Raw genomic sequence first — 25,003 nt, 5'->3', positions numbered from 1 at the left:
TCGGGTCAGATGACTTCAGGCCCGGCCCTCACGCCGAGTCCAGCCGACCGGCTGAAACGGACACAACCCGCAGCCTCTCCTACGCCGCGTGTGGTCGGTCGCCAGAGCCTCTGAGCATCCCAGGTGAGAGCCAGTGCGGCCCCGACAGCTTCCTCCCAGTTCCCCAGGTGGACCCCCCCCCTGCCTTGAGGCCCACAGACTGACGCGGCAAGCCCGCCGGGTAGCCTCCGCAACGCCAGCCTCAGCTGCTCCAGGGTTCCATGCCCTGCCACCAGCCCCGGCCTGGCGACACCGGACACTCCCCAGGTTCGAAGGCCCGGGCGGTGGCGAACGGAGGTGGGCTTCACGGGGCTGTGGGTGACTACCCCCGTGCAGGTCCGAGCCCCTTCCCCGCCTTCTGCTTAGTTGCTGCCTGAATCTGAGTCTCGGGAGTTCGCCGGCAGCGTTGGAGAGGGGAGCCTGGGAGGATCGCGCGGAAATCCCTGTGGGCGTGTTGAGCTCTGGGCTGGACTCCGGGAGTGGGCTGGACGAGACCCCGCCGCGCCCTCTGGGGCTTTCAGGCTGAAGAAAGGAACGACAGCTGGGCTTTGCCTTTTTCAGCAGTGTTGAGAAAAATAACAACCCAAGACAAGGAATGAAATTAATTTCCTTTAAGTTTATAGATTCACTAAGTCAGATATCTGACCACAGTTTTAATAACTTTGGAAAAAAAAGAACCTCAACCAGTAAAACTGCATTGTTTCCTTCTGTTAACTAGGTTTCAAGAAGCAGTCGAAGAGGAAAAAATTCAGTATTTGCCCACTTCCTCAGAGTGGTACCTTACATAACCCACTTAGTCTCTCTGAGCCCATTTCCCCACATATCAAAGAAAGATAAGCCCTCCCTGGAGTCCTGTTCTCCAAGCTGGTGATGCAAAGCCCATGAGGTCACAGGTGTGAAGTGAAAGTCCTTTATGAACTGTTCGTGCCATGGTTCCCGGGGCGTATTGTCCACTTGCTGCTGAGCTCATCCAACTCTAACCTGAACTTCTCTTGCTACCTGTCTTTCTTCGTAGTTCTTTGAAATTGAGGAACATGATAAGGCGTTGGCTGATTATTTTTGTCATTTTTCCTCTGAAGCTCATAGAGGAGTGTGGTAAGTTTAGAAATGGGTTATCAACTTTGTAAAGAGGGAAATAGTGCTGTGGAGTAAGTAGCTTGACTTGTGTGTAGCCAAGGATTTAGGGCTGTCCAGACTGTGTGTGCTTACCTGGCCTTCGGTCAAGCAGCCACTGGGTGGTGGAGCAGACCCAGGTCTGGGTTCCAGGAGTTTTACAAAGAGTCAAATGATTCCATAAATAATTGGCCTTTTGCCCCCCAGGGTCCCTATTATTTTGTCTGTATCACTACATTCAGACTGTGGAGCTCCAACAATCCGGAATAATATCCGTAAAGAAGGGCTTGTGTTCCTGTCCTATGGACCTCGCAGAGGGAGTTATGGGTTCTGGGAGATGCTGCAGAAGCAGGTGATGTGGCCACCTTGTTGCACCTGGTTCTGCCAGGCCACGAAAACCTAAAGAGTCTGCCCAGCATCCCCTTGTAAGATGAGAAAACTGTTTACTTAAAGAGGGACTGAGGGACAGGGACAGGGGCCTCACAGAACACTGGCGGGTTGTCAAAAGAAACACGTCAGGGTTTGTACATCCTTGTCAAATTTGACTTTTAGAGCAGTGCTCTTAGAGGCCTGCATCATTCTATTAATTCTCCCACTGCCCAAAACATTGCTGAAATTCCTTCCACAAAAGGAATTTGTGTTGAGCACTTCTAGGACCCCAGGCCCACCATTTTGACCATTGTCAAAAATCAGGTAGACCTTAAAACCCCTGACATTAAAGATTCCAAATGAACATTGCACAAACAATACACATCCTATGGAAGCTTCCCAAGAGCCAGGCACAGTGGCTGCGCCATTATAGTTATCTGGCCTCTTAAATCTCTGAGAATACAAGCATCTAACAAGTTCTTCCAGGTTTGGTGGAAAATCAGTCATGTTACTTTATAGTCACACCTGTGGATAAGCAATTTCCACATGAAGCCTGGTGTTTCTTGGTACAGATGCCAGAGCCCCACTCCAGCGTCATATTCTCTAGGACTAAGGCCCCGGTATGCATATGATATGTGCATTGGCAGGCTTTAAGTAAAGCTCCATTAGCCCTAGGCAGTGTGGCTCAGTTGGTTGGAGCGTCATCCCATACACCAAAAGGTCACTGATTCATTTCCCAGTCAGAGCACATACCCAGGTTGTGGGTTTGATCCACAGTTGGAATACTTCTGGGAAGCAACTGATTGATGTTTCACTCTCACATTAATGTTTCTCTCCCTCTCCTTCCTCTTTCTTTCTGATCAAACTGTGGAAAGTCACAAACATCACCACTTAATCTTTATGATGCCCTCTGAGATAGGTAGCACTGTTCTCCCCATTTTACAGGTGAGGAAACAGAGTCTTGGAGAGGTTAAGTACCTTACCCATGGTCACACAGCTAGGAAGTGAAGAGTCAGGATGGCTCTGTTTGACTTCAGAGCCCAGTCTCTCAGCTGCTGAGCACTGCTGTCTTCAGTAGCACTGAGTGAGAGGGAAGTAAACATTCCTTGGTCTGGTTCTTTGAGAATTCACAGCCTCCTCTTTTAAAATGGAAAGATGGAGGAAGAGCAGAGGCCATGGGGATCTCCCACTCACTTGACCTCAGTCCTGGCAGAGCCCTGGGCACCCAGAGGCGTTGGTGGCTGCTTGGCATCACTTTCAGCATCCCTGTCCTAGGTACCGTCTTGTCACAGTATTACTTATCTGGTGTGGTCCTCAACTTTAGGTAGTAACAGCGAGGACCTATCCCAGCTGCGCAAGCTCAGAACAATGCCACAGGTTGGTTGTGAGAGCAGTGAGTGAAAAAGGAGAGGGGAAGTTGTCAAAACTGCCTCCAAGCCCTGAGGCTCCACATAAGCGAGGGACTTTCCTACTCTGCTGTGAACAGCTTGGCCTCTGCAAGGGCCAGGGTGGGGACATGCCACTCAGAAGGACCCTGGTGGGAGTCGGCTTGGAGACTTGCAGACACGGGACAGAGCACATCTGCATTCACATGTGGGTTAGCATGGGGAAGGTGGCTCAGATAGGGTCTGAGAGGTCCCAGGTGGCAGAGCCAGGCCCGGGAGTGCAAGTTCCAGAGTGGCCCATTGTCTTGGAGGAGGTGGGGTTACTCTCCCTCAGGGTGTCCAGGAAGAGGAAGAGAAACTGCCAGGTAGGAGTATTGAGAAGGGGAATCAGACCATGGAGAACTTCTAAGTGCCCTTCCAACCTGAGCACCTAAAATTTCAGCTCTTCATCTGCCTTTCATGGGTCTGGGCAGAGGGAGACCTGGGCCCTGCCTGCAGCCCCTTCCCCAACAAGGACTGTCTTCATCAAGTCGAGCATTTGCTTCCCCCTTGTGGGCCCCCTTCCGCTCCCAGGCTGGATTCCTGATCGGTGAGGGCAGCAAAGTGGACAGGTGCCTGTAGCTTCCAGCATACCTGGGAGTAGGGGCGGAGACAGGAGTGGGGCTGCCCTAAGAACACTGAGAAGAGGTCAGAGAGAGGAGTATGCTGTGGCCAAGTTGCCCCGGGGTACTTGGCCTCCCAGACCTGCTTCCTTCACCCTGGAGGCCTGTTTGTCTGCCTTATCCTGAGCAAACACCTCAGTGCCAAGAAGAAATCTCCGAGAGTGAAAGTGTGTCTTTTTCCTCAGTCTTCCCTGTCCCCAGCCGTCAGCCTCGGCTCCTGGGATCAGTGAATGGGTTGAGCTGGGTTCAGGTTCAGATGGGAGCCCAAAAGGGTTTCCTGAGAAACAGGTTGGCTGGGCCCCACATGTCTGAGTACAAGAAGGGGTGGACCAGTTCTACAGGGCCATTTAAGATCCACAAACAGAGGAGACTCCCATGATTTCCATCTGAAGGGGTGGTTCAAGTCCACATCTTCCATTCCCGGATCGTGGCTTAAATTCCTTTGTGACAGTTTTGGGGCTCTGGTTCTAAAACTATTTCTGGACAACTCAGCCGCATACACTCAGAGCCTGTCATGTTGGGGAGGAGGGAGCTGCAGCGTCTCCTGCTCAGGCCCGTGTCTCCCTGTTCAATGGCAGCAGGAGGTGAAAGAGCATAGTGAGGGGTTCAGTTCCCAGTCCCATCATTTAGCCTCTCAGAACCTCCTGACTTCACGTAGAAGACAGGGGTTATCATGAGTCATAGTTCGTGAGCTCAGATGTCAAGGGCCCTTGTCCCAGTCTCTCCTTGTGGGCCTGAGTTCTCTGACCTAATGACTGATGCCACTGATTTGGGTCCTTCCAGAGTCAACAGTCGACCTTGCTGTTCCTCCCACTGTGAAGATGATGAACGGAAGCTCAACCAATATCAACATCACCCTTCAGTAAGTTCCCAGGCCCGGTGCTGTCTTCAGCCCAGCTCCTCCACCTCATGGCTGGCTCATATTTCATTCATATTTCAAGGGTTACGTTCTTGCCTCTTTGCTGTAAAAGAAGCCAGAGAAAGAGAGGCACTAACCCTGGGTTGCAGACCGAGGTCCCAGAGTCTCTTCCCTCATCCGCTGAACCATTGTTTCTGGTGGGAGGATTAGGAAAGGGGCTTCTCCTCAGAGTCATGAGCCTTTTTCCCAGCTAAGAGGAGTCCTTGAGTGACCAGCAGCTGATGCCAGACTTCACAGTGGTCCCTTCCAAGGCTCTAAATATTTGAGGAGAGCCCTGAAGGTCAGGGGCTAAGGACTACTTAGATCACTTCCAGAAGCAGAAGTGACTTCATCTGGTGGATCCCATGTGTGCGACTCACTTAGCCTTGTCTGAGAGTCTTTCTTGCTGACCTCTACTGGTTCAGGCATGAGGGTGCTGACCTAGTTCAGATTCTGCCAAAGAACCTCCCTCTTCCGTATCCTTCACTGCCTCCTAGTCACACAGATTCCTGTAGACCAGGATTGGGGAACCTTTTTCCTGCCAAGGGCCATTTCTGTATTTATAACATCATTCGTGGGCCATACAAAACTATCAACTTAAAAATCAGCTATGAAAAAAGCTCCTAGATTTATTGAATTTCAAGTCCTGCCTTTGGTTGCCTTGGCAAGGCCAGATCAAATGATTTCTCAGGCCGTATATGGCCCTCAGGCCAGATGTTCCCCACGCCTGCTGTAGATGTAGGTCTGTAGCCTTGTCCTTTCCTCTCTCCCCTTCTCCCTTTCCTCACCTCTCCTGGGAAATCTGTTCTCAAGCCAAGGCTTTGGTACCAAGGCTCCCCAAGAGACTGCATTCCCCTGCCACCTCTCTCTGCTCATGGACACCTTATGAATCTGGTATGTCACCCCCTCGCCACAGCTTTGCCCTCTCCACAATCCTGGAGTGGCTTTCCACTGCCTTCCAAATCAATGCCAGGCCTCTAAGTCCAGACTCGAGGCCCCCACGGGCTGCTCCCAGTCAGACATATCTCACAGCTTTCTGGGGACACGCTGCTTCCTGCTCAGACCTGAGTCCTCTCAAAAGGAAGCCTTTCCCACCAGCGCCGATGTCAGCATCCTGTCGGTCTCCGGACACCTCCTTTGGCATTCATAGCCAATTTCACACCTTCTCATGTTCTCACCCAGCCCCAGTGGGATGTCCTTTCCTGATAAAGAGAAAATTCCTAAGGAGCAGGGGGCCCATCTGTCTACCCTGCAGGTTGAGCACACAGCACTACCTCACCCTAACTGCTTGAGAAATGACAGGCCCTGTGTGAAATCTGGAAGGTGGGTTGAGATCTCAAAGTGTCCAACTTCTCAGTAGTAATCAGACTCTTATCCTCCACAGGTATCCACTAAATGCATCCTTGGTGATCACTTTTGAAATCACATTTCGTTCAAAAAATGCTACTATCATTGAGCTCCCTGATGAAGTAAGTAATGAACCTTAACTGGTAGGTAGAAAACTGCTGGGTAACAAAGCACATTTTAATGAAGTGCTTCCGGAAATAGGCCACCTTGTTTTTACACCATGGTTCTGAGAATATAGAAGAAATTCTTAAGGTGGTTTTCTAAGACCTTGCTACTCAGGGTATTCATGGCCCAGCAGCATTGTCCCTGCTGGAAAACCTTCTAGAAATTCAGAATCCCAGGCCCCATTCCAGATCTACTTACTCAAAATCTGCACATGAGCACCATCCCTGGATGATTTGGGTTCACATTCATGTTTGCAAAGCACTGTTCTGAGATTCCATTGGTTGAGTGTAATTTCCAGAAACCAGGGCCAGCGTCTGTCTGGTATCACAGCGATAACTATTCATAGCCCTTATGCATTTGTCTGTTAATATATCTCCCTGCTGCTGCCTTTCCAAGGATGTGAGCCAATTACTGATAAATTGGATAAAAAAACATCAGTAGGGGAGGCAGTGTAGAGTAAACGAGGGTTTTATAAAAACCAGGCAGGATGAACACAGGGATGAAATTGACGACCATAAGGCACATCACAAGGCCCTGCGTGGTTGTAGCAATGGGCTGCAAATGGGCTCTGAGCCCCCCAGCAAGCAAGTGTGGAAGCATGGTCAAATGAAGAGTGTTTACCTAGAAGTGTTTACCTTTATGTGAAGGGAGCCTTGTCTCATCCTGTGGCGAACATCACACATTAGACACAGCTTCTCCTGCCCCCGGGTATCAGGCCTCCTACAGGCTAAGAAAAGGCAGTGGTTCTAAAAGCAGGTCTGACACTCAGCTCTCTGAGGTTTGGCTGATCCACAGATCGCATGGCTAGTGAAAGGAAGAGAGCCATCTACCTTCCCTTAGAGATAAGCCGGGGTGGGCCTGAGGGCAGAACCGTGTTCCACTCAGAAAGTCTTAACACACAGGTGTATGGGGGGATCCCAGTTGGCTGGTTGGTCCAACATTTCTCCCTTTTGTTAGTAAGCTCCTGGAAGGCAGGGACCCTGTGTGCTCTACAGTTGCTAGTGCATAGCCTACAGCTAGATGGACACTCAGTGAGGTCCCAGTAAATACATGGCACTGGATCAAATTCAGTTTTCCTAATAGGTTGTGGTGCCTCCCGGAGTGACAGAGTCCTCTTTTCAAGTGACTGCTCGAAATGTGGGACAAATGACTATTTTTCTGCACAGAAATCATTCCAACCAAGCCGGGTAAGCTGGGTCTTAAATGATGAGAAGGGAGGCAGTGCTGGGCAGGTGGGGGTTTCCTTCAGGGGCCCAGCCTCAGCTCATCCTGCTCCCCAAATTCTTTCTAGCCCAAGGATACACTTCTTGGTGATCCACAGCAACACCATTAACATCATAAACCAGGTGATTGGCTGGATCTACTTCTCAGCCTGGTCCATCTCCTTCTACCCTCAGGTGATCACGAACTGGTGGCGGAAAAGGTAATCTGCTGAGCTCTCTGTGCAGGTTCATTTGGTGCCGGTATGACGGGCATTCCAGTGAGCTGCAGGTAGCATGGGTTCACGCTTTCCCCCTCTGCTGTCTCTCTTCCTGCCCTTTCTAGAAAGTTGTTGATGTGAAAGCTCTAAAAGCCTGTGGTAGCACTTGTACTGCTGGCCAGTTGGTCTCTTGCCCAATTCAGGTACTCCGGTGGAAGCAGCAAAGTGGGGCTTCTCAGTGAAGTGAGGATGGGCTGACTGGGGACAAAGTCCACCCATATATGCTCTCATCTCGGTCTGTCCAGTGTGGAGGAATTAGTGTCATGCTGCAGTGCTGGAGGTGGATCCCTCAGCCTTGGAGATTACACCTTCCCACCTTGATTTTAAAAACAAAGTGGGAGGTGAGGCCAAGACATGGGTGCAGGAAGACCCTGAACTCACATCCTCCCACAGACATACCGAATATACGCCTGCATATAGAGCAGTTCCTGCTAAAGAACTGAGGGCCTATCAAACTGCTTCTGCACAACAAAGGATAGAGGGACCGCATGGAGAGGGTAGGAGGGATGGAGACATGATAACGAAGGATAGAGGGACCGCATGGAGAGGGTAGGAGGGAGGAGACATGATAACAAAGGATGGAGGGACCGCATGGAGAGGGTAGGAGGGAGGAGACATGATAACGAAGGATAGAGGGACCGCATGGAGAGGGTAGGAGGGATGGAGACATGATAACGAAGGATAGAGGGACCGCATGGAGAAGGGCAGGAGGGATGGAGACATGATAACAAAGGATAGAGGGACCGCATGGAGAAGGTAGGAGGGATGAGACATGATAACGAAGGAAATCCTGTCCCTGACTCGGAGACCTGCAGCAGGGAGGGATATTACTGAGGGGCCTGTGTAAGGCCTCACCAGCCCTGGGCATAGCACAAAAAACAGTGGTTTATAAGGCACCTCAACTATATGCGAAGGAAATCTGCATTTCTATACACTAATAACAATGTTTCAGAAAGAGAAATTAAGAAACCAATCCCATTTATAATTGTATCTAAAAAGTTAAAATGCCTAGAAATAAGTTTAACCAAGGAGGTGAAAACCTGTATTCTGAAAACTGTAAGACATCAATGAAAGAAATTAATGAAGATACAAATAATGGAATGATATACCATGCTTCCAGAGTGGAAGAATTAATGTTTAAATGTCCAAGCAATCTGCATATTCAGTGCAGTCCCCATCAAATTACCAATGTTATTTTTCACAGAACTGGAACAAAGAATCCTAAAATTGGTATGGAACCACTAAGACCCCGAATAGCCAAAGTAATCTTGAAAAAGAAGTGGTATCACATTTCCTGGTACCAAGCTATACTACAAGTCTGTTGTAAACAAAACAGCATGGTGCCGGCACGAAAACAGACACATCAGTGGAATGTCCAAAGAGAGCCCAGAACTAAACTCACACATATGCTGTCAATATATGACAAAGGAATCAAGAATATACAATGGGGTAAAGACAAACTCTTCAATAAATGGTGCTGGGGAAACGACAGCTGCATGCAGAAGAATGAAACTGGACCACTGTCTTATACCATTTTGATTAAAGACTTGAATGTAATACTTGAAACCATAAAACTCCTAGAAGAAAACACAGGCAGTAAGCTCTTTGACTTCAGCCTTAGCAATATTTTTTTGGTTATGTCTTCTCAGACAAGGACAACAAAAGCACAAATAAACAAACAGAATTACATCAATCTAAAAAGCTTTTTAAATGTGTGTTTTTTTGTATTGATTTCAGAGAGAGGAAGGGAGAGGGAGAGAGAGAGAAACATCAATGATGAGAGAGTCATTGATCGGCTGCCTCCTGCCCGCCCCCTACTGGGGATCGAGCCCGCAATCCGGGCATGTGCCCCGACTGGGAATCGAACCGTGCCCTGATTCATAGGTAGATGCTCAACCACTGAGCCACGCCAGCTGAGAAACTAAAAAGCTTTTTGCACAGCGAAGGAAACTAACAAAATGAAGAGGCATCCTACTGAATGGGAGAAGATACTTGTAATTCGTACATCTGATAAGAGGTTAATAGCCAAAATGTACAAAGAACTTATATAAATATCGAAAAATCAAACTACTCAATTAAAAAATGGGCAGAGAACTTGAACAGACCTTTTTTCCAAAGAAGATACAGATGGCCAACAGACACGTGAAAAGATGCTCAGTGTCATTAATAATCAGGGAAATGCACATCATAACCACGAGGTACCACCTCACACCTGTCAGAAGGACTGTCATCAAAAAGACAAAAAAATAAGTGTTGTCAAGGATGTGGAGAAAAGGGAGCCTTCATACACTGGTGGCAATTTAAAATGATGCAGCCACTATGGAAAACAGTGTGGAGGTTCCATACTGTTATTAAAAAATTAAAAATAGAACTAATGTATGATCCAGCAATTCCACTTCTGGATATCCAAAAACGATGAAAACACCAATTTGAAAAGATATATGCAGCTCTAGGTTCATTGCAGTGTTATTTACAATAGCCAAGATATGGAAGCAACCTAACTGTCCATCGATAGACAAATGAGTAAAGAATGAAATCTTGCCATTTTCGATAACATAGATGGACCTAGAAGGTATGCTAAGTGAAGTAAGTAAGACGGTAAAAAGAAATACTGGGTGATTTTACTTATGTGGAGTCTAAAGACAAAATAGAAACAGAATCATAGGTATCGGAAACAAACTGGTGGCTACCAAAGGGAGGGGGGCGTTGGGGAGTGGGTGAAATAGGTGAAAAAGATTAAGAGGATGTGATACACAGCACAGGGAATATAATCAATAATATTGTAATAACTGTAATGACAGATGGTAAGTAGACTTATTGTAGGGATCGTTTCACAATGTATATAAATATCAAATCATTGTGATGTACTGAAATGAGTAGGATATTGTGTGTCACTTGCAGTGGGAGGGAGGGAGGGCAGACAGTGGGCCTGGGGTTGCATGCTCATGCAGCAAGGGTGCACAGTTTCATGCAGTCACCCTAGGCACACGGGCCTCTTAGGGGGTTGCTGAGCTGGGGCCAGTGGGGGAGATGCCTCCTTTCTGCAGGAGGCTCCAAACCCTCTGGGGCCAGAACTTAAGGCAGGAGGAAACTGGTTCCCAAGAGGGTGGGATTGAGTGCTGTCGATTGTGGTATGAAGGGGGACCTGAGAACAGCGCTGTGCTTCGGGAGGCCAGCCCCTTCTTTCCGTGTACTGGGAGCTCTGCCCCCTCCCACGCCTTCACTGGTCGACTCACCTCCTTCCCTGCCCTGTCTCTCCACTTCCCCACCCCACAGTGTTGTTGGTCTGAGCTTGGACTTCGTTACCCTGAACCTGACCGGCTTCTTGGCCTATAGCGTGTTCAACGTCGGCCTCTTCTGGGTGCCACACATCAAGGTATGGCCCTGCCCGCCCACCACAGCCCAGCCCAAGCTGTTCAGTGGCCCGGCTGCTCTTCACTCCTTGGCTTCTCTGCACCCCCTCAACAGGAGCAGTTTTTCCTCAAATACCCAAATGGAGTGAACCCTGTGGAGAGCAACGATGTCTTCTTCAGCCTGCACGCCATTGTCCTCACCCTGGTTGTCCTGTTGCAGTGCATCCTGTATGAGGTGAGAGGTGAAATGGCACCTGCCCCCTGTGGCTGCCAGGCCAGCACCCACCACCACCTGCTATCCACACCTGCTGTTTTATTGTAGAAGACACGGAAACCCTTAGAAAGGACACGTGTTTGTTCACTCAGCATCTGATGGATTATTGGGGCCAAGATAATAGGCTAGGCCCTGTGCTGGGCACAGGGACCATCCTCTGAGCTCAAGCGCTCACCCCCATCCCCAGGTCTTGGGTGAGGGGAACAGAGAGAGGCATGATGACCCAGGCAAGGGGGAGGGGAGAGCATAGCAGCTCTTGGAGCCCTGGCCCAGCTGGCAAGGAAGGGGAGAGGGGCATCAAGGAAATGGTGTGTATTGTGGTCCATGAGATGAGTAACGTTCCTGTGGCCATGGGAGGAGGGCCAGGGTGGGGCTCCCCCAGCTCGGGGACAGAACTGTGAAGACCAAGGGGCAATGAGAGGAATCGTGAGCCCACAGGGGTAGCTGGCATCAGGGTGCCAGTGGAGGGACTAGGCTTATGAGGGTCCGGGGTGGTCCTGAGGGGCCTGGACTCAGCCCTGTTGCCAGAGGATCGGAGGATCGTTTGGTGCTTCAGCTGGAAAGGGCGTTGTAAGGCTGTGTGTCAGGTTGCTGATGTGGCACTTACCCAACCCCACTTACCTCCCCTCCGACCCCCTCTCATTCTCAGCGAGGCGACCAGCAGGTGTCCTGGCCGACCGTTGGCTTCCTGGTGCTCTCGTGGTTCTTCGCAGGCGTGATGATGATTTTGGCTGCAGCTGGGGTAACCACGTGGCTGCAGTTTCTCTTCTGCTTCTCCTACATCAAGCTCGCAGTGACGTTGGTCAAGTACTTCCCACAGGTACCTCCAGGGCCTGCCTGCCTTTTCCACGTGGCTGCTAGGGTGAGGTGATGAGAAACAGACCCGCGTCCTCCTGACTGGGCAGGGAGGGGACAGGAATGGAGAGCCGCAGGGGAAGCCATGAGCCCCGCGGGGGGGGGGGGGGGCTGGGGCAACAGCTGGCTGCTCTTCCCTGGAGCCAGAAATCACCCCAAGACGTCTCCGAGCTCATACTCAGCTGAGAGTTGGGTGGTGCAGGTCACTCCCGTCTCCATCCCAGCTTTCCTAATGACTTCAGCTCTGCCCGCGTTACCACAGCTGACATCCCTGACGAGCAGCAGCAGGGAGAGACCAGGTGGGAGGAGAGCCCACCATTCTGACCTGCACCTCCCATCCAGGTCTTCCTTGTGGCCCTTAGCCACCTCCCTCAAGCACTCAGGCCTATGCAGATCCAAGGACTCAAGTCAAACCTGGCTTCCCCACAGCTGGAATGGCCTAGTGGCAGGGTCAGATATGAAATAAGTGCCACTGCAGACTCCACTTTGGAGTGGAGGCCTCGTCTCCCTCACCCTGTTCTCAATGGAGAAGCTACCTCTTCAGTTTCCATGGCATAGGGGACCTTGTGTTCCACGGGCTCAGGAAAGAGGATGTTTTGGCCAGAGTCAGGGGCAGTATCTTGGAGGGCCTGGAAACAGCCATACCCTTAAGGACAAACAGACCTAATTCTGTAGACACAAGAGGAAGGGGGAGTTCCAGGCTCGGGGCAGACTACACACAGGCTCTGGCAGAAAGGCAGCGAGGGGCCCTTGCTGGCTGAGCAGTGCTGAGCTAAAGGAAGGTGGGGCCAGGGGCTTGGGAAGAAGGCTTCGGGGTGGGGAAGGTCTTGAGGGACGTGGGGCCTCAGTCCCTGAATGTGGGAAGGCTTGGGGCTGGGAAACCCAGGAGGCAGTAGTCCCAGTTGGAGACATTTGAAACTGTCAAGAGACTAGAGAGGTGGCAGCAAGTATGGAGGTGGTCAAAAGGGGGCTTCGCTGATGACTGACTGGAGAAGACCCTTACAGAGGCCATGCTGGCATTGGAGGGAAGATGTGAGGCACCAGGGGCGGGGGGGAGGGCGTCCAAGTGGATCCACCCAGTAGACCTGGGAAGCCTGAGACAGAGACCCCAGGCTGAGGTGGGAGGTGAGTCCATTCTACAGATGGAGAAACCAAGGCTAGGAGAACTCAAGTAATTCTCCCAAGGTAAGGAAGCTCCAGTGGTGGAGCCGGCGTTCCAAACCAGGCAGTCAGACTCCCTGCCCAGGTTCGCAAGCGCAGCACGAAGCCCAGGCTGTCTAGAGAGTCTTCATTGGAGATGAGAGAAATCCGAGTGGCTGGAAAACCACAATAGGGCTTTGTCCAAGAACAGGGAGGGAGGAAGATGAAGAAGCAGCATCCCTGCTTTGGAGTTGTGTGGTGCAGGGATGGGAGGAGGAGGGCTCTGTGCATGCAGATGAGACCCTAGGACCACTCAAACTCTTCTCTACCAAGGCTCGTCAGCGCCAAAGGTCACTGTGTTCCTTGGAGCAGAGGCCAGAGTACAGGAGTGGGAGGAATTAGAGCCGCTCTTTGGAATGGCAGTCACGAGGCACATGAGGCAGCCACCCAGCCCCCTCACCACCCTCCGTCTCTTTGTCTGCCCAGGCCTACATGAACTATGTCTACAAAAGCACTGAGGGCTGGAGCATTGGCAACGTGCTTCTGGACTTCACTGGGGGCTGCTTCAGCCTCCTCCAGATGTTCTTCCAGTCCTACAACAATGGTGAGTCCATCACCGGGGAGCTGGAGGCAAAAGGTGGGTGGGGCCAGGCTAGCCCCCACCCCCCACCCCAGCAGCTTGGGAATCCAAGCAGATCGCCTGGGGCATTTGCAGCTAGAGGGTTTGTGGTTCCCTGTACAGGTAAGTACCCCCACCCTCTATAGCCCCACGAGCTGCCAACCTAAAACCAGATTCTATCCCCTCTGTTAACAGACCAGTGGACACTGATCTTTGGAGACCCAACCAAGTTTGGACTCGGCATCTTCTCCATCTTCTTCGACATTGTCTTCTTCATCCAGCACTTCTGCTTGTACAGGAAGAAACCAGGGTATGAGCAAGTGAACTAGCACCCAGGGCCCCAGTGTAAATGGCCCAGGCCCTGTGCCCACCAGGAAGACTGGAGAAGCAGTCTGGAGTGCAGGGCTGGCTTGATGTGCCAACAGTGGAGAAGCACTCTCTTCCTCAGGGCCAAACGCCTTAAACACACACCAGCCTGCCTTCATCCAGGACTTTCCAGGGCAGGGCAAGACCTCCCTCTGGGACAGACACCAGACTCTGCTCTGAGATTAAAAGCCCAACTGCTGGCGGCCCCTCTCGGGTCTTATTGGCCAGTCATCTTGCCCCCTGCAACTTGATGCTGCCATCTCTATTTTCTTTAAGGCTTCAGGCAGCGCCCACAGGTCCTGACAGCCATCCCAAGCAGGACTGGACGTGGAGCAGGAAGCAGGCCTTGCCCTAAGCAGCCAGTGTTTCTGGGAGCAGCTTGAAGGACTGACCTTGCAGCTGGGAGAGCCAAGGGCACTTTGGTGCCACTGCTGTGTTCCCAAGGACCAAGCAGCCAGGTGCTGTGGCCAATGGACTGAGAGGTGCTGGTGGCAGAGGGGCTAGGACTTTGAAGTTAGGCCTTGGGTTCCCTTCTCTGAAGGCCACATTGTCTTAACACTCACCTTCCTGACACTTATTCTACATAACCCAACTTCCACGACTGCAGTCACAGGTGGCCCAGGCCAGCGCCTAGTAAACAAACAGTATTTCTGGGTCTTGAGGTGCCCAGCAGATTGATTCTGAACTGGGCTCACGCCCAGCACCCTCTGGATCTTTTATCACACTAACACTCCTTTTGAATTTTTTGGAGAGATGTTTGGGAAGTAACTGTCTACCTACCTCCTTTCCCAGTCATGGGCCCCACACGAGCCTCTCCAGCTGCGCTTTACCATGTCTGGAGTGCAACGCGCACACAGACCTGTCTGTGCCTTAGAGGCCAGTTGGACCTGCCAAATAGTGAGAGTATCTTCCCCTGAAAGGGAGGGCAGGCCTTCCTTCCCTCACTTCCCCCCAGACCTCTGGGACTCGCCAATTTTTTAGCTATTCAGGAGCCTCAGATAAGGGCATGAGACCACACAGTCCTCATGGGCCAACCCTGATCCCAAATCTCCTTCCCTCCCAACCCAACTAGTTGTCCTTCCTGTGGCAGGAGGGGGAGGATCCCAGAACATGCTTTGTACGTGCCTTGAGTTTATCAGTCACTCTCCAACTTTTTACTACAAAACCAATGTGAGGGGCTTACATCCTGAATTAAAACCTATTTCCTTTTGTTTCCTGAGCATTTGCCAGGTGTAGGAGGCAGGTGTGTTGGCTTCAGAACAAAGTCCCTGGGGCTTACAGAGACAGCCTCATTCTGTGTAAGGAAACTCATGGGGTTGTGAAGTTCGCCGGTCCCAAGGTGACTGCCTGCCGACCAGGCTCTTCATCAGGGGAACCCTCTTGGGTAGTGCAAGCCGCCTGCCTGTTCAGGGCCAGGTAGGTCCCCCAGGTCCCATGTCTCTGCATTACCAAGGGCACACTGCTCAAGCTGTGGCTGTGAGGAGGTTGGATGAGGTCTTGAAGGGCACAACACTACTGGGCGTGGAGGGATGTCTGATCTTTCCAGATTCTTCCTCTACCCAGATGTAAAAATATCAAAGAATTTAGGATTTTGTTTCCCCAAGTCAGAGATTGCGGCCTGACCAAGTGTACCACACCTGTTTTATTTGGGCTACCCAGTATGTTACCAGGTGCCATACCTTAAAAATGGGTGAGTTCAAAAATCTGATTTGGCAGTGGGTCCGTGAGTGGCAACAATTCCCAGAGGTGGTGGGCCAGCCAGAGGCTCCAGAGCTCTCCAGCTCACCCCATCTTGTCATATGGCAGGCCCTGGAAACATCTGGGGTTTTATCCCTGGCTGTGATCAACTGAGTGCTCTTAAGAGTCTTAGAGGGAGGGTGTTTTTCCCATGAACCCCTGGTGGCCATAAGGCTCTCCCTGGGTGGGAACTGAGATGAGGCTCACAAGGACAGTTGGGCACTCTCTGCCCCACTTCCAGTAGAGGTGCTCCCACACATTCCTATAGATGTGGCCAGGCCAAGCACATGGCAGGTGGGCCTAGGGCTTCCTCCAAGAGCAGCTGGGGCCAGGTCAGCCAGCCTTACAACCAAAGCTCTCCCCATAATCCACCCCTAAAGACCCCATTCCTGCACCTCAGCAAAGACCCCTGTGGTTCCAGCACTGTTTAGTGGGCACAACATGTTGGGTGTGGGGTGGCTTCATACTGCCCCATTTCCAAAATAAGGCCTGCTGACTAGCTAAGAGTCATCGTTCCCAGATTGAATTAGCTAAATTCAAAAGTAGAATTGGCATCTCCAAATAGTAAAATAAAAACTTTGTATCAAAGTTGTGATTTAAAAAGTACAAAAGTTAAACCCACAGGCATAGAGGAAAATGGCAATTCTGAGAATTGCCCTAAAATGTCAGCCTTGAACCTCGTCTAAATCTTATAAGCTGGTGAACCCCAGCACCCCTCGAGGAGTGGGGGTGCAATGGGTGAACTGTGAGCCTGCCTGGCTTCCATCCTGGCAAACTTCATGGTGCCTCTGGCAGTGTTGAATCCCCACCGGGCAACAGGGAAAAGTGTGGGGCACAGGCACTTTGGAGCTGAGGTGGGGCAGGGCTGAGCCCTGCAGCCAGGGCAGTGGGAAAGCTGGCCCCACCTGGCATTGTTCCTCTTTGTGGCCGCTTTCAGGAATGGGGCCCCCTGCTCACCTGGGCATTGCTGGGACCAGGCAGCAGGGTCTGCGGGCCAAGCCTGTGGTCACTAGACTGACTACAACTCAGCTCCAGGCCATTGTTTCCAGTTCTCAGTGTCCGAGGGAGGGCTGGTCCCAGAGCCTGAGGCCACTGGTGGGAGAGGGGAAGGCAGGCCAGGTCAGGCCTCTGGGACCAGCTCTTGCCCTTCTGAGCGGGGGCCCAGCACTCAGAAGCCAAGACAAGGGGCAGACTGTGGAAGTAGTGTCACTGTACAAAGAGGCTGCAGGCACGAGTCGGGATCTTGGTGGGCTGCTAGGACAGCATGGACTGCTGCACGGCCTTCTGCAGCGACTGCCGCGTCACCAGCAGGCGCACCACCTCCTCTGAACGCTTGGTGAGCCGCTTCCGGGCCTGGTCATGTGTGACCATGGTCATGTCCCAGCCGTTCACCTGACCCAGGGAGAGAACACAGCCACCTCAGCTCCCCACCCTAGGATCTGGCAATAGGTTGGGCTTTGGGAAGCCTGGGTTACCCAAGCAGGCCCAAGCTGATGCCCCCAGAATGCCAAGCACCACAGGTGACACACACAGAGAACCAGCTTCCTCTGGGGCAAGGCTAGCATGGGCTCCAAAGGGCTTTGGTGAGTCTCCCAAGTGTGCCTGGAGGCCAGGGCAGCTCCAGCCCCACTCCCAAATCCTTCAGTCCCTCCAACCCAAGCCTTGTTTTCCTCCTTTGGGACTTCTGTTACCTGCATGATCTTGTCTCCAATCTGTAGCCCAGCAATTTCAGCAGGGCCTCCTTCAGACACCCGTGTGACGTAAATGCCCTGGAAACAGACAGCCCAAGTCAAGCCCTGGGTTCACTGGACTGGCCCCTTATCCACAGAGCAAAGTCCCACACAGCATAAGCCCAGCTGTCCATCTGTCCATCCCTGCACCAAGCCTCCTCCCAGCCCCCACCCCAGGCACAGGCTGTGCCAAGACAGCCAAGGGGACAGCTAGCTGCTCCAGGGATGCTCCAGCCCCTGCTGTTCTGGGCTCCATCTAAACAAGCCTTCCTAGGGCCTCTCCCCCACCCCTATTTATTCCCATTGGATCATTTCTTATACCTTTCTCAGAGGGGACTGTTTGAGAGATTAGGTCTGCTCCTTCTACAAAGGCCCAGGAAGCAGACACCCACCATCTCAGGCCTCTTTGCTGCACAGAGAGGCCCCATGACTCTGGTCCTCCTCACCTTATCTGTCTTATCTTCTGAGAAAGGATTCTGGGAGGGATCCTGGTCAATTCCACCTCCAATGCTGAAGCCCAGGATTAAATTTTCACCTTGACGCAGCTTATGAATTTCAACTCTTTGCTGGTAAAGAAAAAAATGAGTTAGGGGTGGGTGTGTAGAAAACAAATCTGGTCTGCGTCTCCTGCAGCAGCCTCAGGCTGCTGGGACAGCTCAGCCATACCAAGAGGGTGGGGACCAAGGCCCTCTGCAGAAATCCAGCTGGTCACCAGCCTGGAAGACTGGGGGGTTGAGACTCCACTTAGCCATATCAACCCACCCACATAACCCTGTTCCAGCCTCTCTCCCCGTCCTCTGTCTCAGGCATCAGCCTTAGTCAACACATGCTCTGAGCCCCTGTTGCTATGGCTGCTATGGATGGGGGCCTGTATCCCGGGAGGAGGAATCACACAGGGCAGGAGGGAGTCAGGCCTTGAAAAAAATGCAGGCAGATTACTGAGCCAGCCCAGTCAAGGCAAGACAGAAGATGCTCAGGAAAAGTGGAAATCAAACTAGAACAGAAAGGAGAAGAGGGGCTGTCCTGGCCAAGGAAATAGAAACAGAGGCTTGAAGGTACTGTAGATAAAGATCCATGAAACCAGGTTGTACAGTGCAGGACCAGAACTGGGATGTGAGATGAGGCTGAAGGTGAGGCTGAGGCCAGACAGGAAGGCCATGAAATGTAGGCCCTGAAGACTGGGCTCCAGGGAGGGGGCTTCTCCCTAAGCCCCAGGACCTGCTCTTGTGCAGTGCAGGAGGTAGAGAGTCCTAAGGTTCTCCTCCTATATCTGGGGGTGTGGTCGCCAGCTGTGCCAGGCTCTTTTCAAAGCCCTCAGCAGGCATGCTCCAGTCACCAGATGCTGAGAATCAGATCATATTACCCCACTCCAGACGGTGACTTGATCTGGACCTGAGAGAGTGACCAGGAGTTTGGCCACCTGACCTTCATCCTGGGCCCACTGGAGCTCTCAGGAGTTGGGAAGTAGGGTTGGTTGTGATCAGGTTTGATACTAGAATGACCACTCAGGTAGTAGAGGAATGAATGTCTCTCAGAGAAAGGATGTAAGGCCAGGGGGGACATGAACTACTTGGAAAGTGACATCAGCAGACTTGGGGTCTGTTCATGGCACAGAGGAGTCAAGGGGAGCATCTGGCCACCTGGCCTGGCTCAACACCACCATCTTATCTTAGATGGAGACCTGGAGGAGAAGCATGTTGGGAGCCATTCAGGCAGGTATCCAAAAGTAGACGGACCTATGGAGACAGAGTTCCAAGAGGCCAAAATGGTTTTAACGTTCTCAAGAGAGATGGTAAGGGCCAGGGAGGAAGCCTCTCCCACCCCATCCCCAGTCCAACACACAAAAGAGGCTAAACCCCATCCAGCATGTTCAGACCTGTGTTAGAAGAATTGGAAGGCCAAGATGCTACAGCTTTGAGGAAAGCCCAGGGGCCAGCCATAACATGGCTGGAAGCATAACCTCTGAGGTCCACTGGACCTATATCCTCGTGCCCGAAAGTGAGCTCCTCCAGGTCCTACTCCACCTCCTCCAGCACAAACCTTTAACCCACCTTCAAGGTCACAAAGAGTACAGGCCCTTGGGCTGGGAAACAAGGCTGTCTGACTTGTTGGGTGAAATCAAGCAGGTTACGCCCCCTCTCTGGCTCCTCACCTGCACCCCTTTTTTTCCAGCTAATAGCCCCTTCCTTCTCTCTGGGGCAGCTAGGGATCTGGAAGTCAGGCTGGTACAGCCAGGATGAATGAAGGTTAGGATAGCTCTTAGCAGGTCCAGCAATGTTTCTCCTAGCCCAAGCCTGAGCTGCTGCTCTAAGCTCACCTTTATCAGTGACTTCACACCACACCACCTGACGCCCAGCACACACAACCTGAGATAATGCTGCCATGACCCCAGGGCTGGGACTTGCACCTGACCCAGTGCCTGCCCAACAGGCATTTCTTCTCAGATCTGGGTCCTTCCTGAGGGCTTCTTTGTATGGCTGGCCATGACCAGACCTCCCTGAGACTCACTTCCCACCTCCTGGCCTCCAGGTCCCATCCAGCTGTAGCACTGGCATCTAGGTCTAATGTCCCAGCCTCCCTTCCCCCCTCTGAGTATTCTAATCGCACCTGACACCCAAAACAAGCCAGGGGGCGGAGAGGGGGGAACCAGGGGCCTGAGTTGACCCCAAAGGGTCTCTCTGGCCCCAAGAGCTGGGGATCCAGGGAAAGCTCCGAGCAGGACCAAGCCAGTTGCATGAGCCTTCACGCCGGACTGGGCGGTGGTCGAGTCCGAGGAAGCAAGGCCGGACGGACGGAGGGGTAGGCAGGCCCCGGCCCCTCCATCCCTCAAATCTCCCTCCGGGCGGCGGCGCCCGCGGGCGCGGAGGAAGCACTTCCTCATTCCAGAGGCGGCGGCTCGCGGACGTCCGGCGGCGCGCACCCCCCGCGGCTACCCAGCTGAGCTCACAGGCCCAGGAAGGCCCTGGGCGCTTTACTGGACCACAGCCCGGCCTTTCTCCTCTGTCCTCCCCGCCCCAGCCAACTGAAAGGAGACCAACGCGGCGGCGACAGCGCGCGGGGTCTGGCCAGGTCCAGGGTCTGAGGCTCTTGGGTCCCAGCCTTCGCTGTGACATGCCCAGGGAGACGGCGGCGGGAAAGGGGGCCGAAGCTCTGGCCGCGGGGTCTGCAGGAGCCCTGGGTACTCCGCTTTGCTAACCTGTACGGGGTGTCAGTTTACCGCTCTGCAAAGTGGGAGCAAGCCGAGAGAGGCAGAGCCCGCGCGGGCGCACTCACCACCACGGCCGTGACCGGCTGGCCCGGGATGTAGGACATCTCGACCCCAATCTGGCGACCAAGTCCGGCTCAGCGAAGCCCGCAGCCACAGTCCCCGCGACCGCGCCCTCTGGTTAACAAAGGCCGCCCGGCTCGGCCCGCCCCCTCATGAATAGTTAACAAACCTCCAACCAATCACTCTCCGGGTCGCTCAGCGGCTTTCGGAAGTCCTAGTCCGTGCGTAGTAAAGCCGGGTGGAGGCGGAGCGTGCTTGGGGCACCCGCGGCGCATGCGCTGGAGGGCGGGAGCGCCGACTTGGCGCATGCGCAGCCTGGGTCCTCCCAGCAGGCTCTAGAGCAAGATGGCGCCGGTGGGAGCTGTTCTCCAGACTCTCTGAGGGAACGCTAAGTGACTGCCGCCGTGTTCCAGGTAACCCGGCGAGCCTGGGCGGGGAATGCAGACGCGCTGCCGCTCCCCCCACCCCCGGCTGGCCGCAGCCCTCAGCCTCCTTAGGTCTTTGGAAGGTTCGAGACCCACGAGTGGTGCGAGGTTTTGGAAGCCCCAGGGGGGAGGGGCGGTGTGAACCCAACTCGCCAAGCTCCGGGGCGCCACTTGTAACTTGGTTTTCCCCGCAGCTCTGCGGGAAGGCAGAAGCTGAGCCCCGGCGGGTGCGATGGCCGCTGTGGTGGCCAAGCGGGAAGGGCCGCCGTTCATCAGCGAGGCAGCCGTGCGAGGCAACGCCGCGGTCCTGGATTACTGCCGGACCTCAGTGTCAGCGCTGTCGGGGGCCACGGCCGGCATCCTCGGCCTCACCGGCCTCTACGGCTTCATCTTCTACCTGCTCGCCTCCATCCTGCTCTCCCTGCTCTTAATCCTCAAGGCGGGAAGGAGGTGGAACAAATATTTTAAGTCACGAAGACCTCTCTTCACAGGTGGTCTCATCGGAGGCCTCTTCACCTACGTCCTGTTCTGGACATTCCTGTATGGCATGGTGCACGTCTACTGAAGTGGGGGCAGGGATGACTCTTTTTTAAAAAACCAGATTGGGAAGACTGTTGCCAGAAATTAACAACGTATAGACTCAGTTTTTAAATTGTTGAATTCGCTGCTTGTTCTGTAACGTTATGAATAACTTAAATTAGAAGACGAAGAGCCTGTAATATTCTTCAGATTAAATGAAGCGTGAGACACTTTACGGAGTTTTTTCCTGCCTTCACGCATACCCCCGTCTGTCCTGGGTGCAAAATCGCCAAGTTTGATTTCTGGAGGCCTGGGACTGAGGCTTAGCCTTCTCTAATTTCCTTGCATGTACACTTGGGCCTATATATGGAGAGAACTTACTGTTAACATCCTAAAAACTAATAGTAGTTCAATATTTATTGTGTGCCCTATATGCCAGGCATTGTGGCATTGTACAGTTTACACCCATTATCTCGTTTAATTCTAGCAATATACTTATGGAGCAGATGTGGTTATTGTTCCCCATTGATGAACCTAAGGCTCCAGAGGAGGCACAGCTCAGAAAAGGCAGAGCCAGGATTCAAATGTAGGTCACTTGTTTGGGGTGTTTGTTTGTTTAAAGATTTTATATTGATTTTTAGAGAGTTAATGAGAGGGGGAGAGAGCAAGAAAAGCAAAACATCGATCAGCTGACTCGTTCTATCCCCCAACTCAGGGAAATGCCCTGACTGGGAATCCAACGGGAAACCAACTGAGCCACCCCAGCCAGGGCCAAATGTAGGTCTCTTAATTAGTCCTGCTGTGTTGGCTGAGTGTACCTTTTCAGAGCCCAGCCTTCCCTTTCACAAACCTCTGCTATCAGGTATGAGTGGTGTCCTGTCAGTTCATTTTCACCTAGTTACAGCTAGCTGTCATTTCCATTTAAAAAAAGAAATTCAAGCTCTTTTCTCAGATACATCTCATGAAGATTAAACAAATTGGACATTTATATACTAAACTTTGAGCTTATCTAAAGTGTCAGTGCCTCCTTCTATATGCTAATCTGCGATTCCTTCTTGTCAGGAGGGTTGTCTTATAATAAAATGCACATTTTAATTGAGGGATAAATATTGCATTAGAGTTATAGTTATGAATATGTTGCCATGGAATTTATAGTCTAACGGGGAAGACTGCATAACCTAATTTCACAAATATTTAAGTTACGGTAAGTCCTATGAGGAGAGTACATAGGAACCCCAAACTGAACCCTGTTTGGGAGGTAGGGGTCAAGAAAGTCATCTTTGAGGAAATGATATTAGAGAACCGAAGGTTGAATAACAGCCAAGTATGGAGAAGGGGGTACTTGCTAGAAAGCACATGTGTGAGGGCCATTGGGCAGGAAGAAGTTTGGCCTGTATCTGAACACTTAGAGAAGCTATTAGGTAGACCTGGACCGGGACGAATGTGGAGGGCCACTGTGGAGAGTTTGGCTTTGATTCTAAGAGCAACTGAGGGAAGTCTTTGGAGGTTTTAGTCCAGACTTATGTGATCAGATTTGGATTTTTAAAATCAATATTAGATCAGAGGGGATTCTAGAGCTTGAATCCACGTCCCATTTTGCAGACGGTATTGTCCCATGGCTAATAATGGAAATGGATCTGGGACCCAGGCCTCCTGAATTCCATTTTGGGTTCTGGACTATGTGCTTGCATGTGAAGCTAAGGAGCAGCTGAAGCCACAGCTTCGCCTCCCTCTCCCCCAGTGATTTCCTCTGAACCCTTCATCTGACCACCATTAAAGATGCTCGGATTAATGGTTTGCACCCCCTCTCCCAACCTCCCCAGTCCTCTCAGGGCCTTCTCTGAGTGAGAAGGGAATGGTGGTTCCTGATGTGGGCTGAGGAGGAAGAAGCAGTGGGTCCTACTTGGGGGGGGTGGGGGTAGGTAAATGAGCTGATTTACTTAACCATTCCTCTATTGTTAGGCGGTAATATTGTTTGAAATGGTCACTATTATAAAAAAATACTGCAATTAATATCTTTATATTGTTTTGAGGGAATTTAATAATAACCTAGAGCAGAAGATTAAAACTTAATTTCAAATGCTTTCCAGAGTTTTATCAAATTACTCTGAATGAAAAGTTTTATCAGTGCCTTCCTAGTCCTAATGCTTAATCACTTAAAGAGTTTCCTTACTTGCAATTTCTTTGCAAGATAATAAGGAACATAATATTGCTCAGTAATTGTTTCTGTCTCTGCCTCTTTTGGGCTCACTTTCTCCTTACATTTACCTCTAAAACATGGGTGACCGTGAAGACATGAGGGGGGAAAAATCATGACACATTTAAAGTTAACCCTTTTATTGTTTTATAACCAAATAAAAATGTCAGAAAATACATATACAGGGCAGTTTCCAGAAAGTTTGCTGTCTTCCCCCTTTAATTCTGTGTATTGGCCTGATTTAGGGACTCTGCAGGGTGCTGTAGGCCTTAGCTGGTGCTTCGAGACACCTGGAGGAAGTCATGTTCCTCCTTCACAACTGGTCCCCCCGTGGGTGGTCACTGAGAAGAAAGAACTGATGGGGGCGGTGGACAGCAGTGACTGGTCAGTCCTGATGACCCCTGCACCAGTAGAGGGCACTGGGCTCTTTGATGGTAGTCCCTGTAATGTCATATTGGTAGCACCTAGTTTTCAAATGTATTTTTGAGTTGCAGCATAGTACTCCCAAGGCATGGAATAAATCATTAGGAAAATACAAGTTGGGTAGCTTTAGGCCTGAACATAGCACAGGCAGTTCATGTGATCCTGGACTGGTGGCTCAAAGGGCTGCCAGGCCCATCTTCCTGAGGAGGCAGCAAGCACCCTGAGAAAGGAGTTTTCCCAAGTTTGAAAGGAGCTCAAGCTCCTGCTTCACTTCCCGTTTCAAAGCCAGTTTCTATAAGATTAATGAGCCTCCCACTCGTGCACCAACATTATGCAAAAAAACAAAACGGAAGGAGCAGGGGGATGTGCAAAAGCAAAGGAACTTGGGCAGCGTGCAACACTGCAGTGCTATAATGGGGTCACGGGCTTCTCTGAGCGTGGCTTCCCTGACAGGTAGTAGGGAGGGGACCTGGGAAGCTTTGCTGGACTTGCAGACACAATTAGGTTGAGCAAGAAAGTTGAAAAGAAAGCCACAACTCCAGTCACAGTCTTCATCCAATTCCTCCATTGCTCCTTCTCATGTCAAGGGGTTTCTTTCACATGTGTGGTTCCCTTACCTGGAATGCCTCCTCCAGCACC

General features: G+C 51.7%; 3 protein-coding genes across 3 annotated transcripts; 2 read left to right on the top strand and 1 right to left on the bottom strand.

The window, feature by feature from the left end:
* Window positions 1-34: 34 nt before the first annotated feature.
* On the top strand, window positions 35-16,390 carry CTNS (cystinosin, lysosomal cystine transporter). Its single transcript, XM_016200934.2, has 11 exons — window positions 35-123; window positions 1,055-1,134; window positions 4,352-4,430; window positions 5,851-5,935; window positions 7,062-7,165; window positions 7,270-7,401; window positions 10,735-10,834; window positions 10,927-11,046; window positions 11,735-11,905; window positions 13,567-13,684; window positions 13,895-16,390. The coding sequence occupies exons 2-11, from the start codon at window positions 1,074-1,076 to the stop codon at window positions 14,026-14,028; spliced, it is 1,104 nt and encodes a 367-aa protein (XP_016056420.1). The 5' UTR covers window positions 35-123; window positions 1,055-1,073; the 3' UTR covers window positions 14,029-16,390.
* TAX1BP3 (Tax1 binding protein 3) lies at window positions 15,688-20,907 on the bottom strand. Its single transcript, XM_016200935.2, has 4 exons — window positions 20,806-20,907; window positions 17,979-18,098; window positions 17,494-17,571; window positions 15,688-17,194 (listed from the first exon to the last, which is right to left on the bottom strand). The coding sequence occupies exons 1-4, from the start codon at window positions 20,842-20,844 to the stop codon at window positions 17,057-17,059; spliced, it is 375 nt and encodes a 124-aa protein (XP_016056421.1). The 5' UTR covers window positions 20,845-20,907; the 3' UTR covers window positions 15,688-17,056.
* A 218-nt stretch (window positions 20,908-21,125) lies between these two features.
* On the top strand, window positions 21,126-21,976 carry EMC6 (ER membrane protein complex subunit 6). The gene is made up of 2 exons (XM_016200943.2): window positions 21,126-21,213; window positions 21,420-21,976. Exon 2 carries the CDS (start codon window positions 21,458-21,460, stop codon window positions 21,788-21,790), a length of 333 nt encoding a protein of 110 aa, XP_016056429.1. The 5' UTR covers window positions 21,126-21,213; window positions 21,420-21,457; the 3' UTR covers window positions 21,791-21,976.
* Window positions 21,977-25,003: the final 3,027 nt, after the last annotated feature.

This window comes from Miniopterus natalensis, chromosome 17 (genome assembly GCF_054644295.1).
Source record: "Miniopterus natalensis isolate mMinNat1 chromosome 17, mMinNat1.hap1, whole genome shotgun sequence".
Classification (NCBI taxonomy): Eukaryota; Metazoa; Chordata; class Mammalia; order Chiroptera; family Miniopteridae; genus Miniopterus; species Miniopterus natalensis.
Note: the sequence above shows the minus strand (reverse complement) of the source record. Positions and strands in the feature narration are given on the sequence as shown.